This window comes from Schistocerca americana, chromosome 3, assembly GCF_021461395.2.
Source record: "Schistocerca americana isolate TAMUIC-IGC-003095 chromosome 3, iqSchAmer2.1, whole genome shotgun sequence".
Classification (NCBI taxonomy): Eukaryota; Metazoa; Arthropoda; class Insecta; order Orthoptera; family Acrididae; genus Schistocerca; species Schistocerca americana.
In genome coordinates this window covers 459593571-459610743 of record NC_060121.1, presented here as the reverse complement: position 1 = coordinate 459610743, position 17173 = coordinate 459593571, and the positions used below count along the sequence as shown (strand labels likewise).

Below are 17173 nucleotides of genomic sequence, written 5' to 3'. Positions count from 1 at the left end.
ACGCATTGTCGCGATTGCCGATGGGCCCCGACTCGGTTTTCGATCGTGATGAACTACTCTGTTTCCACATTGATGAGGAAGAACATCATGCGGTTGAGGGTTTTCCACTTACAGGTTCGCAGGTCGTGTCGGCTACTGCGCGGGACCCGGTCCTGCGTCAGGTGATCGGTTTTGTTGAACGGGGTTGGCCAGACAGGACCAAGGGCCGGGCATCGGATCCCCTTCGCAACTACCATGCCTTGCGCCTTCGTTTGTCTGTTCGTGATGGTGTTGGTCTTCTGGCCACGGATGGCGCATCTCCACGGGTCGTGGTGCCAGCCTCTCTTCGGAAAGATGTTCTCAAACTGTTACATGAAGGCCATTGGGGTATTTCTCGGACTAAGTCCCTGGCCCGCAGGCATGTTTATTGGCCCGGTATTGATTCGGACATCGCCCACATGGTTGCTGCATGTGGTCAGTGTGCTCAACAACTGGCTGCACCTCGTACAATGCCCTCTCCGTGGCCTGATCCGGCGCAGCCATGGGAACGGGTGCATGCTGACTTTGCCGGCCCCTTCCTCGGTAGTTATTGGCTACTGTTGATTGACGCCTTCTCAAAGTTTCCGTTTGTTGTTCGATGTCCGTCGCCCACCACTGCGGCGACGACGCTGGCATTGTCCAAAATCTTTGCGCTAGAAGGTCTTCCATCCACGATCGTCTCGGACAATGACCCTCAGTTGTCTTCGCAGGCCTTCCGTGATTTTTGTACTGGACAAGGGATTCATCATGTTACAGCACTGCCCTTCCATCTGCAATCGAATGGGGAGGTCGAGCGCCCTGTCCACACTTTCAAAAGCCAGATGAAAAAATTCCTTAGTGATTTTTCCACAGATGACGCTCTGCTGCAATTTCTGAGTTCTTATCGCTTCACACCTCTGGGTGATCGCAGCCCTGCTGAACTCTTGCATGGCCGCCAACCGTGCACTCTACTGCACCTGCTTCACCCTGTCAGGCCTTGTGCTGTGTCCCCTAGTGCGGGAAAATACTCGGTGGGCGCCGACGTGTGGGCACGAGGGTATGGATCTCGCCCTAAATGGATTCCAGGGGTGCTCAAGGCTCTTCGCAGCCGCCGGCTTTGTGAAATACGTACGGACGATGACATGGTTGTTCGCCATTACGACCAAATGCGCCCACGAGTGGTGGCCACGCCGGTGCCACCGCCCCTTCCTTCGCCTCCACCAGCCCGAGAAGCCAGTCCTGTCGCTGCTGCCGATCTACCGTACGTGTTAATGCAGCCGACGTCGCTACCGCTTCCGAGTATGCCGGAACCGGCCCCAGTCGCGACGCCGCCTTCTCCGGGACCCGTCTCACTGGAGCACACCCCCAGGTCCACGACACCTATGGATGCTGCTGCGGAGTTTTCACCCATCATCTCATCCAGGAGGCACGTTCCACGCACGAGCTTCCGTCCTGGACATTTTCGACCATACTCTCGTGTCTCTCCGCGGGATCTTCTGGGGGCCTCACAAGAGGCCATGGATGTCTCCGCACTGTCCATGTCTCCAAGGAAGTGTTTTTTTTTTTTTTTTTTCAAGGGGGTTAAAGTGTTGTGACAGTGCCACGACATTTAACAGTGCCGCCACGACAGTACGCGCAAACGGTGATAGAGGCGCTCCGCAACTCGGCTGAGCGCGGGAGCGCCACCTACCTTCTAACGGCGCCGGCCGCTTGTCACGGCACAGCAGTCGAATAAGAGATACTGAGTTGTTATCATGTAACGAGCTATTGTTTCTAAGTGAGTGTGTTTGAATATCCACGCAATTATTGGTGATTAAAGGTTATAACAACAACAAATCGAAACATCCATACCCAATACAACAAATATACAGAAAAAAACAGGAGAAAAAATTGAAAAATACATCCAACTGGCTGAGGAAGTCAAGGACATGCAGAATCAGAATAAAGTTGACATTATACCAATTATACTATCAGCTACAGGAGTCATACCACACAATATCCACCAGTACATCAACGCAATACACTGAATCCAAATGTATATATACAACTACAGAAATCTGTAATTATTGATACATGTTCAATTACCCGAAAGTTCCTAAATGCAATATAACATACACCGTACAGTTAAAAGGAAGTCACGCTTGATCAAGGTCCGCGTCACTTTGCATTTTTAACCAGACATAACGTCTGAGAAAGGAAAGACATAATAATAATAATAATAATAATAATAATACAGTGTACTTCACTCTGGCAGCTATGCAGGCGTGTGTTCTAACATGCAAATCATCATAAAGGTGCTGAATGGCATCCTGCAATAGACTTTCCCAAGCATCTTGCACATTTTGTTGCAATTTGACAGTGATTTTAGCAGGCTCTGGAGAATGGATTGTATTCCCACTTCATCATTCCCACATGTGTTCAATTAGTGTAAGCTCTGATGATGTTGCTGGCCAGGGCAGCTGTACACCACAAGAAGCATGTTGCATCGCATCAGCTGTATAGAGACGTGTATTGTCCTGAACAAGCACATCACCTTGCTATCAAAGACATGACAGTGGCAATGTAATAGGCACTGGTTACATTACGCTGCAGATACACCAAATGTGACCCCGAGTTGTAGTGGATGGCCTTCTACACCATGAAGCCTGGGATGGGACCTGGATGGCATGGGGAAATGCGCTCCAGAATAGGCAGCTCACGAGGTCTACACGATGAACATGTACATCCGCTGCTCACATATAGACAGAACCTGTTCTCCTCACCAATGACAACAGAGCACCATTCCTTGGGTGCGTATGACCTCATTTGCTTTTTGCATCCAAAAACAAAACAAACAAACAAGAGCACCATTCCACTTTCCAGTCAACTCTCTAAATGACACCAGAGTAGCCATGCTTGATGGTGTGTGGTAAAGTGGTAGCCTGGCCAGAGAGACTTGTAATCTTAATCTTGCTGCAAGCAGAGACTTCCCAATGGATGCAGCGGACACCGAAGGTGCAACATGTGCCCGGATTACGTCCTCCGATGATGTTATGTCAGCCACAATTGCATATGTAATTCATTGATCTTGATGTACTCCTATACTATGCAAATGTCTAAAACCTGGTTTATGGTTGTAAGGATGTTCCACAGACTGCTGCTGAAAGCAGCAACACACCATTGATGCATTGTGCCCAACCTGTACAGTAATCTCTTCATACAACCAGCCAGCTTCCTGCAGTCTCACAGTGTGATCTTGTTCAAATGTCTGCAGCTGTACACAGGAATACATACTAACCAGTGTGGCATGGCTGTGCCCTGTAATGGTGGATGTACCAAACACCGTTCACCTCTTTGCCTGCAGGGTCAAAACAGAGGGTGCACAGACAGTCTTCCCGAGAGCCATCTGATCGCCGATGACCTTGAGATATGAATAACTTATACTATAACCCCTCAGTATACATGTATTATGCCCAGGTGGTAGTGAACACAGTCGTTGAGGGTGTTGCATTTTTTTCTGGGAGTGTATGAAAGGTTTCTTCAGTAATTAAGAGTATTTGTTATTCAGTTTTCTTGCAAGAAATGATTGCAGACGTGCCTGTATTGTAAAAACAAAGGGTGGTCAATTGCTTTCAAAATAGTAATATATATCTATTTTACTATTGATACATGCCTAGGGTCAAAGATTTTGTGAGTTTAAAAAGTGTATATATAAGGACGTGCTGAAAACTAAAGCCTCCAAACTTTAGATTCTGTTCTGAATATCAGTACGAGCGTTACGGGGGTAGGATGAAAAGTAATGCCACCACCTTCTTTAATTGTGTTTGGATGGGAATATTTTAATATATCATATGCAGAAATAATCCTTAGAATCTGGTCTTTAATTACCAATATTCACTTTTCCACATAATCACCAGCCCATTGGATACATTTCTGCCAACGATGAACAAGTTTTCCGAAGTCGTCACGGAAGAAGTCAATGCCCTGTTTCCGCATCCAGATCTTCCAATAGCCAAGCAAAGCAATAATGTGACCCACACATTCTTGTGAAATGCCAATTGTGCTTGCAGTTTCTCTCTGGGTTATACGACAATCGTCCTGAATCAGCCTGTCAACATTTTGTATGTGAAACTCGGTGGTTACAGTACTCACATCAACACAATCAACATAAACTGCTTTCATTCTCTGATGGATCTCCTTTGGGGAGATACCTACTGCTGTCAAGAATTCAATGACTGCACATTGCTTAAATCGCATTGACCGTCTGTCTGCACAGGGTTCCATACTTTACACTGTAACAACACAACTGTTCAGTGCTGAGGCTTCCCACCAACTGGAACTGTAGAGAAGAGGCTATGAAACAAGCCAGTACCTGCCGTATACCAATGCTGCCAACTGTTGAAGAGTTACGAAGGTGGAGGCATTACTTTTCAGTCAACCATCATACATGTCATGCATATAACTCAGTCGACTTTCCCTCTTCGCTGACCCAAGTTGCAAACTGTCTACCACCCAAGGGCTCCAATTTTAGCATGTAACATGGCGATGTGTAACGTAACTATGTCTGTGCTTGTGAAACAGTGTGCTGTAATCGAGTTTCCAACTGCAGAAAATGGGCTTCCAATTAAAATCCATAGAATAATGAAAACTGTGTACAGTGATGATTGTATTGACATCAGTAATGTGCCACTTGTGTTCTTAGTGTTCATAATAAAGGAAACCTTAGTGTTAACCTCAACTTGTGTGATAGAGCTCAGAGTGGATGACCAAGTACAGCAACCAATGAGACTCATCAGAAATGGATAGATGAACTTGTCAGAGATAACTATCCGATACCATAGATGCAGCTCTCATGTACATGTGGCATACCACGAGAGCATGTATAGGCCATCATTGTGGAACTATAATACAAAAAACTGTGTGCATGGCGAGTGCTTCAAATTCTCACTCCTGACATGAAACAGAGGAGACTGGCCATCTGTCAGCGATTTTATTTGTGTATTACGCATGAGGGTGATGGATTCCATAACAACATATTGACAGGTTACAAAAGCTATGTTCACCATTTTGATCCTGAAGACAAGAGAGTATCAATGGAGTTCTGCCACAAAGGATCACTGGTACCAAACAAGTTCAATACCACGCCATCAGCAGGCAAAGTCATGCTCCCAATGTTCTGGGATGTTCAAGGTATGGTGCATTGGGAATTCATTCCTAAAGGCAGAATCATGAACTCTGCAAGGCACTGCGAGACCCTCAGAAAACTTCGAGCACAAATTTGATAAGGTCATCCACATATGGAGCACACTGTCCTTCAGCATGACAATGCCAGACCACACACGGACACTGCGACATGTGCAGCAGTCCAATACCTTGGGTTCATTGTTATAGATCATCCCCATCTGGTTTTCATCTGTTTCAAAAACTGAAAGAACACCTTCAAGGACTTTACTTTGATGGTGATGAACTGCTGCAAGCAGGGGTGAGGTTATGGCTCCATCAACAAACTCATTCTACAGTGACGGTATTGACAAACTGGTCTCTCGTTGGGAGAAATGTGTTCATCTCCAGGATTGCTATGCAGAGAAATAAATATGTAGACATGAAGAATAAAGATACAGATTGTTAATAACGTTTGTTTCATGTAAAAAACTTTAAGAGTTTTCACATGAAAAATTTGGAGGCATTCCTTTTCAGCACTCCCTTGTAGATTGTAGTGTGTTGGAATGACAAAATTGCTGTTTGGTAGGGGAAGAGGGGTAAAAAGAATAATGAGGTAATAGCACTTTTAACAATTAATACTAGTAAAATCAATAACTAATAACAGCAACACAGCACACCAATGTTAATTTAAAAGGTATATATTTTTTTAAAAAATGGAGGTATTAGGACAGTGAAAATGGCTGCTGAAATATTTCTGAGAATGTGTGACAGATTACAAGGGTCGAGTCAACCAAGTCACACATTGGAAAGATTACAAAAGTTAGCATTTTTGTTTTAAGAAAAGTGATTACGAAATTGAATTGTTGTCAGAAACGTTTACATGTGCCTGCTACAAATGGGGATGCAGAAAGAAAATAAAACATTCTTCCATGAGTAATTTATCAAGTGGTTCATCTGGCAATGCACTGATTCTCTATTGACATTGCTTGTCTTGTATGAAACTGATAAAAATATCTGTTTTTCCAGATCAGGAGGAACGGTCTCGTTCTGTGGATGCATTTCGAAAGGGACAGAAAGATGTTCTGGTTGCTACTGATGTTGCATCAAAGGGCTTAGATTTTGCTGATGTTCAACATGTCATTAATTATGACATGCCAGATGATGTAGAGAATTATGGTGAGTCAGTTTAGTAATTTGATTTATACACACTTCAAAAATTTTGAGGTTATTACACGTTGTTACAATAGGATGTTTTATATTTTGAGTGCATGGATTGCCATGAAGAAACAGGTAATAAATTAAGTATACCTTTTTGCCTAGGATCAGAGATGCAAGAGCTTGCAGAATTTTTTGAGCCACATTACATGCTGTGCTTTTGTACCTCATTTCATAATTGAAGGAAATTAAAGGGAGAGGGGGATTTGGCATACAGAAACAGTACCAAAAAAACTTCATTACAGAAACAAGCATATTATCATCTACGCATTTCAGCTTTATGGTCCTATGAATAGAGCATATAGCTTCCTAATTTGTGTGCCATTACAAAGCTAAAAACAAAGTTGAAAAAATCTCAGTAATTTGGAATCGAGGCTACTGCCACTGTAAGGAGCTTACAATGCTCAAAACTTACAAGAGGTAACAGCAGAGAGTTTAAGTTACATGTTATCGACATGACATTGTAATTAAAAGTGATAAACAGTTAAGTAGTTAAATAATTATACTTAAAGCCATATTATTACAGACAAGTTTAGTTGGCAAAGGATTTATAGTTGTGTACATGGTTGTTTACGATGGCTATAAATGGGTCAGCCAATATTCTCAAAAAGTAAAAAAAGAAAAAAGAAACCACACACACAATACAAAACTGTGGCAACATCATCCCTCATATAAAAAGAAAGGAGAGTGGAAGGAAGTTAGCATATTATCTATCACAGGTTTTGGGCATGAGATTTTGCAGTCAGGTGCACTATATTTTGACAATACACCACAGAATGACATGGGGTTTTGTTATTAATCTATGTTAGTTTTTTTAGCAATGCACATTGTAAGTAAACTTTGAGAATACACACTGAAGACCCAAAGAAATTGGTACACCTGCCTAATATCGTGTAGGGCACCTGCAAGCATGCAGAAGTGCCCCAACAGTGGCATGGACTCGACTAATGTATGAATTAGTGCTGGAGGGAATTGACACCACATAAATCTTGCAGGGCTTTCCATAAATCTGTGAGAGTGCAAGGGGGGGGATCTCTTCTGAACAGCACATTACAAGACATCCGAGATATGCTCAATAATCAATAATGTTCATGTCTGGGGAGTTTGGTGGCAAGCAGAAGTGTTTAAATTCAGTAGGGTGTCCTGGAACCACTCTGTAGCAATTCTGGACATGTGGGGAGTCGCATTGTCCTGCTGGAATTGCCCAAGTCTGTCAGAATAAAGGACATGAATGGATGCAGGTGATCAGACAGGATGCTTACATATGTGTCACCTGTCAGAGTCATTTCTAGACCTATCAGGGATCCCATATCACTCCAACTTTACACTCCCCACACCATTACAGAGCCTCCACCAGCTTGAACAGTCCCCCACTGACATGTGGGGTCCATGGATTCATGAGGTTGTCTCCATACCCATAGCATACCCGTACACGTCCATCTGCTCAATACAATTTGAAATGAGACTCGTGTGACCAAGCAACATGTTTCCAGTCATCAACAGTCCAATGTCAATGCTGACGGGCCCAGGCAAGGTGGGTGTAAAGCTTTGTGTAGTGCAGTCATCAAGAGTACATGAGTGGGTCTCCATACCCATAGGATATCCGTACACGTCTATCTGCTCAATACAATTTGATATGAGACTTGTCCGACCAAGCAACATGTTTCCAATCATCAACAGTCCAGTGTCAGTGCTGACCGGCCCAGGCAAGGCAGGCATAAAGCTTTGTGTGGTGCAGTCGTCAAGGGTACGTGAGTGGGTCTTTGGGTCCGAAAGCCCATATCGATGATGTTTCATTGAATGGTTTGCATGCTGACACATTTTGATGGCCCAGCATTGAAATCTGCAGCAATTTGCAGAAGGCTTGCACTTCTGTCATGTTGAACAGTTCTCTTCAGTTGTTGTTGGTCCTGTTCTTGCAGAATATTTTTCCGGCCACAGAAATGTCAGAGATTTACTGTTTTACTGGATTCCTGACATTCACGGTACACTCATGAAATGGTCGTAGGGGAAAATCCCCGCTTCATCGTTACCTCAGAGATGCTGTGTCCCACTGCCCATGTGCCGACTATAATACCACATTCAGACTCACTTAAATCTTGATGACCTGCCATTGTAGTAGCAGTAATCAATCTAACGATGGTGCAGACACTTGTTGTCTTATATGGGCACTGTCGACTGCGGCGCCATATTCTGTCTGTTTACATATCTCTGTATTTGAATATGCATGCATATACCAGTGTCTTTGGCACTTCTGTGTAGCATTGTTTTAGTAGTATTATTTAATGGACTTTTTGGATTTTGGAAAGAAGAAGACTATATGAGAAGAGAAGAGAATTTAAAACAAATGTGAAGTATAAAGAGGAGTAGTAATATTCCAAAAGCTGAGTGATCTGTGGTACCTATATACGTGTGCACAGAGCAATTGTCTGATTAAAAAAATTATCCAGTGACTTGAGATTTTGGGCCTGTAAGCATCTTTTTTCTCAGATCTATTTCTGTAGAGAATACTGTGTGGCTTTTTTCCATATTTGTTGTTGCTACCCTTGTTACTTCCAAGTAATACTGTGTAGTGTTTTGTTCTCCCTGTGAGAGTATTGAGACTGGCCCCTGAGAGTACTGACATTATTCCATTAGTGTACATTTCATTAGTATACTACATGATATTGGTCTGTAGGACATATTATTGGATAGAGATAGGAGACAGAAAGGGTACCAGAATTTCAACTAGTTTGATGCAGTCATCCTCCACCTCTGCTTATGTGCTACACACAACACTTTCCAGAATTTATTTTAGATTCAGAGTGGTCACAAACAATTCATTGGTTTTTGGAAGAATGCATTTCACAAAGTATTACATAAAACAGCGGATGATACATTGTAGGAAAAAGCATATTTTCAAGTTTCTTACACATCATTACAAATGTTCTACGTGCTCTCCTCATGTTACATGACAAACATCTGTGCACTAATCAAGTTCGACCTATACACGCTCAAGCATATTGTCATCAGTGTTCAGTGGAGTTCAGTCGGTGTCATTGGCAAAGGTGATATGTAAACATTCTTTCACATATCCTCAAAGAAAACTATCACAAATTGTGAGATCAGTAGTTGTTCTGGGGGGGGGGGACACCTGAAGAGTTTCAAATCATCTTGAGCGCAGTGGCCAGTCCACCAGTTCGGAAGTTCCTCATTCAGATGGCTACACACTTCTGCATGCCAATGAGGTAGAGCTCCATCTTGCTGAACTATAAAGTTTGGGACATCAGGTGTCAGTTAAAGAAACAGTCAATCTTGCAACATGGGTAGGTACATTATAGTTGTGTCAGTTTTCCCAGGAATAGGAGTAAGACCTTCACACTTTCCTGTGTGAAACAACACTGAATGTTCACCATTGGGGAATCTCTCTCTGTCTCCACTGCAACACTGGTATTTTCTGTGCCCCATATTAAAATATTGTGATGATTCACTTGACCATTTGTGTGGTACATCACCACATAACTGAACACGATTCAGGGTGCGGGATTCATCATCTTCCATTGCTTTCCAAAAAAGCTCACAAAATTTCTGTCTGACATTGGGATCACTTGACAATAAACATTGCAGAAAATGTATGCAAAATGATTTCTGTTGTACTCACTTGTGCAGAACCTTCTACAGAACCTTCTACAGAGTTGGCTCCATTATGCCCAATTTACAACTTGCACAATGTGTTGATTTCTGTGGCATATGAGGGAATGGCTTTTGGACACATTCCATTATTTCAACTGCAACACCTGGTACTCTAGAGCTTTTTCCTTTACAGAGGCAATCTGTCTCCTTGAACAGTCAGTACCACCACAGAATGCTCTGGTCGCTGTACTATCTTCAGAATGCATGATGTATGATATGACCACTCCATTCTTCTCATATTGTAACACACGAAATGCTTTCTGTTGATTAGTCACCATTTTGCAAACTGCTATCACCCTGCCACCTGGTAAATCAATGAAACCTACAGTGGCATAAACAGAACTTCAAACTATGCTCTTATCATTGGTTATTAGTACACACAGGTGGGCATTGTATATTTAAAAGTGTAGGACACCAAAACCTGATGAATCATTTGTATAATCAATATTCTCCTAATGCCAAGCTAACTATGCCTGGGCGCCGTAGTAAATCTATATTAGGAAAACAGTGTCCTGGAACCCAGTACCTGTTGCAGGTGCCTATCTAACAAAGCCCAGACACAACAAAAATTTGATTTTCAATATTGACCAAATTAAAAAAATTAAAATCTGTCATGATCTACCCATTAAGAGATATAATCTGATAGTAAAAGATTAACACAATAAGACAAGTACTACAGTTAGAAACTGTGTGTTGGTCATAAGGCAGCCCAGTATTTGAGAATGAGAGCACTGAGTGACTTCCAACTAACTTTATGCATAATTTCAAACCTTTGCGAAACTTTTCTCACTGACGTCCTCACAAAATGATGAAAGGAAAGAAAATTTATCGCTAACTACATTTTTACTCTTCACACAGAAAACTTCAGCATCAGACATGCCATTTTAATTTATTATTTCTTTACTACCTTCTCTATTTGAAATACAGGTTTCAGACAGTATTCATGTATACCACTGAATGGACCTGTAAACTTGTATCATTGTACAATTCATAGTTTGGGAGATATGATACTATAAACATTGAGATGCTTGAAAAACTAGCTTTTGCTTAAAAATGAGCACCAATTAGCCAGATTATATTCATCTAGTGTTTCATAACGAGAGCATTTACCAACTTCCATCAAACTTTAAACATAATTTTCAATGTTTCCTAAATTTTTCTTGCTTACATGCTGAAAGTCAAATATTTATCACATTAACTCATGTATAAAGTAACCAGACATTTAAAGTTTCATGCATGGAAGTTCAACTCTTCAAGAATAGAGAGTTTGCTAACCTGTCATTCCCAGGTAATTATTTCCATAATCTCTTTTACTTGACATTTCTTAAAGCGTGTTTTCATGTTTACTTACCATGTGGTTATCATTTAAATGACGGTGTTCTGAGTGATGCAGTGCAGGCTGTATACATTGCAGGATACAGAAACATTGTAGGTATGTTCACTAGTCAGTGCACTTGTGGAGTATGCTGAGAAAAATAATAGTTCCACTTTCTGCGACCAGGTGAAAATATTGCATCATAAGCAATCAGAATGTGAAATGTTCCCTCTTTTGACATCAGTATGCTGTTTATCACTTCATCTATAAATGTTTTACACAGTACTACTAACACTTCTTATAACGAGAAAGAAACGATTTCGGTTCACATCAGTCAAGGTGCTCATGTTATGCTATTAGGATACTATATTGCATTCTCATTTCAAAGGCCCATGTCGAATTCAGTGTATATATGAGATCATCCAAACACATCATGCAATTCACTCAGTCTCTTTCAGAGCTCAGTATTCTGTATATAAGGGATAAACGCTGCATATTTTTCTGCTGATCACAGTTTTGTAGTTCTGTCATGCAATTGAAGTCTTTTGGGAAATCCATATTAGTCCTACCCAGAGAATACAATTGACCAAGTAAAAGTAGTTCATGTATTTGTTAGTGAAGTTTCTCTGCTTAAAATACTTTTCACTATTCACAGTTGTAGTCCTATACTATGTAAATCTACATACAGCTGCAAAGTGCAAATATTGCTTGAAAAACATAAGTACTCCTTTGCTGGAATCAAAAAGTAGTGACTTTTAAAGTACATCTTCTAATCATCAAAGTATTGCATGAAACTGTTCCAAGATATACATCTACATGTGTATCTATACTCTGTGAACCACTGTGCAGCACATTACAGGATGTATACCCCACTGTACCAGTTATTAAGGCTTTTCCCCCATTTCATTCATATATGGAGTGGGGATAAAAGATTGTTTAAATGCCCCTGTGTGTGCTGTAATTAATCTAATCATTTCCTCGCGATCCCTATGGTAGCAATATGTAGGAATTATTGACAGCTACTGGAAAATTTGGGCCTCCACATCCCTGTTACCTTAGACATTTTTGAGAGCTGTAAATACTTACTGGTAATATTTTGCTGCTTTTTCATTCTTTTCCACAGTTCATCGTATTGGGAGAACAGGCCGTTCTGGCAAGACAGGAATTGCTACAACATTTATCAATAAAGCTAATGATGAATCCGTGCTTCTTGATCTGAAGCATTTGCTAATTGAAGCAAAGCAAAAAGTTCCACCATTCCTTGCTGCTCTTCAGTCTGAAAATGAGAAATACCTTGAGCTTGGGGGTAAGTACTTGCAATATTTGTAAGGCAGCTTTCATTTCCACGCATCCCACCCGTCCTCATATGTATCCGCCACTGGTACTGTGTGTTTTTGATAAGCAATACAAACAATGAAATTTATCGCACATAGTCATTCTGTATTAATGTTTCTGACAAATTACTAATTATCTACATCAATATCAGTTGTAAACATGACTAAAAGTTTTTTCTGGTATGAAAGATGTCAGTAGGTCATGAATCCTACCAGGAGTCATGAAGGCAAATGAATGTGAACTGATATTAGATCCTTCCTGTTTTCATATTAGCAGGTAGATATTCGATGTTTACTTTTGTAGACAAATTTGAATGCTTCATAATGCTACTTATTTCAGATGAACGTGGCTGCAGCTACTGTGGTGGCCTTGGGCATAGAATCACTGACTGTCCAAAGCTGGAAGCTATCCAGAACAAGCAAGCATCCAATATTGGAAGGAGAGACTATCTTGCAAGCAATGCTGCAGATTATTAGATTATACCACTATACTGTTAAAAGAACTGTTTTTTTACTTGTATTTTACAGATTAAGTTAATTAAATGATGTTTCTTCTGTGTTTTGAAAACCCCCTGTGAAGTATTTTTTTGAAAACTACATAGTTATTGTGTAATAATTTTTTTGAAAGTAGTAATGTACTCCACAAGTGCATTTGAATATTTCGTGGGATTCAAAAAAAATGGTTCAAATGGCTCTAAGCACTATGTTACTTAACATCTGAGGTCATCAGTCCCCTACACTTAGAACTATTTAAACCTAACTAACCTAAGGACATCACACACATCCATGCCTGAGGCAGGATTCAAACCTGCGACCGTAGGAGCAGTGCGGTTCTGGAGTGAAGCACCTAGAACCACTTGGCCACAGCAGCCGGCTCATGGGGTTCAACACCTGCTCTAAACAGTCGAAAATGTTCTGTATATAGATGTTACTTGGCAAATAGAGTTTTTAGCCTAAAATAACATGTCTTGTAACAAAAGAGACCACTTATAAAAACAGCGACAACTCATTTTGGAGACCGAGCGAGGTGGCGCAGTGGTTAGCTCACTGGACTCACTTTCGGGAGGACGACGGTTCAATCCCGTCTCCAACCATCCTGATTTAGGTTTTCTGTGATTTCCCTAAATCGTTTCAGGCAAATGCCGGGATGGTTCCTTTGAAAGGGCACGGCCGATTTCCTTCCGAATCCTTCCCTAACCTGAGCTTGCGCTCCGTCTCTAATGACCTCGTTGTCGACGGGACGTTAAACACTAACCACCACCACCATCATTTTGGAGTAAGTTTTGTCAGATGAGCCCTTGTGTGATAAAGTGGTAGGACACCACCAGTTAACTGTCATTTGCAAAGCAGTAGCCGAATTTTCTCATCACCTTAGCAAGTGCAGCTGGTCATGGAGGTCCAGTGGAGGCTGTAATTATCATATGGCAGTTCTGACCATCAGGCGCAAATCTGGTGCTGTACAGCATCTCATCGATGTCTCCAGTGCTGTTAGTGAACAATTTGTGTAAGTGGTGGCTATTAATAAAATCAGCATTGTCCTTCTCACTTGTTTGACCTTTCTGCCCACATCCCTTTCCTAATTCATTACATATGAACTTATTTCTATACATCTTTCTTGCACTCTCAGTTCACCTGGTGGCCCAAATTGGAACTACTACTTTTTCACATTACAATCTTTATTAAGTGATAATTACAGCCTACATTGGATCTCTGTGAGTGGCTGCACTTTAATTATAACCACCTTGTACCATTGTACATAATGTGCGGCAATATTTTAAGCACTTGTGTTAGCACAGGAAGCTGATTAAGATTAGACCTGATGTCTGAATTGAATCAAAGAGAAAACACAAGATTGGTGTAGTTGACAATGACAATGGATTTTTAGAAGGAAGCATGCCATAATTTACCTTAAGTGATTCTGTAAATCAGCAAAAAATGAGGATCCTTGGACAGTAATCTGAACATGACCCCTGCTGAAATGCTTTTTGTATAACTACATTACCCTCCTAGGTACCAACTGCAGATCTGTGAGTGGGAAATAAAGAAATCAATTTTTCTATGTATTTCCTGTAGAGCATACCTCACATGACTTAGGGACTGTAAACACCATTCCAGTGTCACACCTTGCAGGATGGGCCAATAGGCGGAGTCATAAAATGAAGGTGTGGCCTTTTCACAACAAAGAGCATACCAGAAAAAATTCATTTCATGTGAGCTGTATCTTTCATTTGGGATAGGTAGGAGAGACCTGTGCCGGAATATTTCACAGATGTCCCGAAGTATGAGAGACTGTGTGTGTGTGTGTGTGTGTGTGTGTGTGTGTGTGTCGCAAACAGTGAAAGTTTGATGGCCAGGGTGTAAAGCAAACTCATCCTGGGGCTCTTCGAACCACGCATGTTCACAAACTGCATTTAGGGGTGGATGTGGTCCACAAGGATAGATGCATATTTGTATTGATTCATTGTGCCTTCCGGAATGATGAGATCACCCAGCAAATGCCACAAAAACATTCTCCAGACCATAACACATGCATGGTGTTTGCTTTGAGATGTTTCATGCCCTACATGCCAACGGCCATGTATCCAGTGGAGCATAAGACAAGATTCCTCTGAAAAGGCCACCTGCTGCCACTCAATGGGCTTTCAGTAGCAGTATTGCCATGCTAATTCCAGCCTTTTTTGCTAATGAACAGCAGTCAGGGTGCATGAACTAGGCACCTGCTGTGGAGGCCCATATGCAGCAATGTTCGATCAACAGTCATTGAGGAGGCACTGTGATTAGCCCCTTGGTTCATCTTGGCAGTCGGTTGCTCAATAGTTGCATGTCTGTTCACCCATGCACATCTGTGCAGCTGTCACTCACAGCCGTCATTCACCTCTGTCATCTGTGGCCCATGGTGCACTATAGTTGCCTTGGCACCAGTTTCTGATAGCATCATCTTGCCACTCATGATACACTTTAACCACAGGAGCAGGCAAAAGATATACAAACTTAGCCGTTTAGGAAGTGGTTCCACCCTTAGTCCAAGCCAATGATCATGCCCTTCTGGACGTTAGATAAATTGCTCCATTTCCACTTTTGACTGGAATGTGTGTGTGTGTGTGTGTGTGTGTGTGTGTGTGTGTGTGTGTGTGTGTGTGTGTGTGTATATATATGTCCTTTCCGTTTGAAAAGCCATGAAGTATCAAGGTAATCGTGCATCAACTAGTATATAATTTTCGCAGATTACCCATGCAGTTATGATTGATAACATCTATTATTCTGCAGATGTATGATATATTTAAATGTACACTATCAATAAAACCAAATGATTGTTCCCATTACACTGAGGTGATAAAAGCCATGAGATACCTCCTAATATTATGTCAGACCCCATTGCCCATTATAGTGCAGCAACTCTATGTGGCGTAGTATCAACAAGTCGTTGGAAGTCCCCTGCAGAAATATTGAGCCATGCTGCTTCTGCAGCCATCTGTTACTGGGGAAGTGTTGCCGGAGCATGATTTTGTGCGTGAACTGACCTCTCAATTATTTCTCATAAATGTATGATGGGATTCATGTCAGGAGATCTGGGTGGCCAAATCATTCGTTCGAATTGTCCAGAATGGTCTTCAAACCTATTGTGAACAATTGTGGCCCAGTGACTTGGTGAATTGTCAGCCATACAAATTCCATCATTGTTTGGCTGCAGACAAAGAAGAACATAACCATTTCCAGTAAAATGGGTTCAGGTGGACCAGAAGATCCAGTCAATTCCAGGTAAACACAGCCCACAGCATTACAGAGCCACCATCAGCCTGCACAGTGTATTTTTGACCTGATGGCTTTGTGGGGTCTGCACCACACTCAAACCTCACAACCTGTTCTTACCAACAGAAATTGGGACTCATCTGTCCAGGCCACAGTTTTCCAGTTATTTAGAGTGCAACTGGTATGGGCATGAGCACAGGAAATGTGCTGCAGGCGATGATGTGCTGTTGACAAAGGCACTCGCGTAGGTCATCTGCTGCCATAGCCCATTAACACCAAATTTTGCAATGCTGTCCTAATGGATACATTTGTCATACATCCCTTATTTATTTCTGCAGTTATTTCACACAGTGTTGCTTATCTATTAGCACTGACAATGGCATTGCCATTAAGTGAAGGCCATCTGCCACTGCATTGTCTGTGATGAGAGGTAATGCCTGAATTTCCTGTTCTCAGCACACACTTGTCACTGCAGAACTCAGAATTTTGATTTCTGAAATGGAATGCCCCTGTGTCTACTGGCAGCTACCATTCTACTTTCAAATTCTGTTAATTCCCACGTGCGGCTATAATCATATCGAAAACCTTTTCACATGAATCACCTGAGTACAAATGAGGGCTCCACCAATGTGCTTCCCCTTGACACGTGTATGCGATACTACTGCCACCTGTGTATAATATGCACATCACTGTCCTATGGCTTGTCACCTCACTGTAGTATTGCAGGATGTATTAGATCAGTTTTCAT

The 17173-nt window shown here is 41.7% G+C and overlaps 1 protein-coding gene across 1 annotated transcript in view; it reads left to right on the top strand.

Moving 5' to 3' along the window:
• The window catches only part of LOC124607272 (ATP-dependent RNA helicase abstrakt), a 145435-nt gene extending 132192 nt beyond the window's left edge, over positions 1-13243 (top strand). The window contains exons 12-14 of the mRNA XM_047139550.1: positions 6166-6315; positions 12465-12647; positions 13016-13243. Coding sequence (XP_046995506.1) covers positions 6166-6315; positions 12465-12647; positions 13016-13152 — 470 coding nt within the window. The 3' untranslated portion in view covers positions 13153-13243. The remainder of the gene's footprint in view (positions 1-6165; positions 6316-12464; positions 12648-13015) is intronic.
• The last annotated feature ends 3930 nt before the right edge of the window (positions 13244-17173 follow it).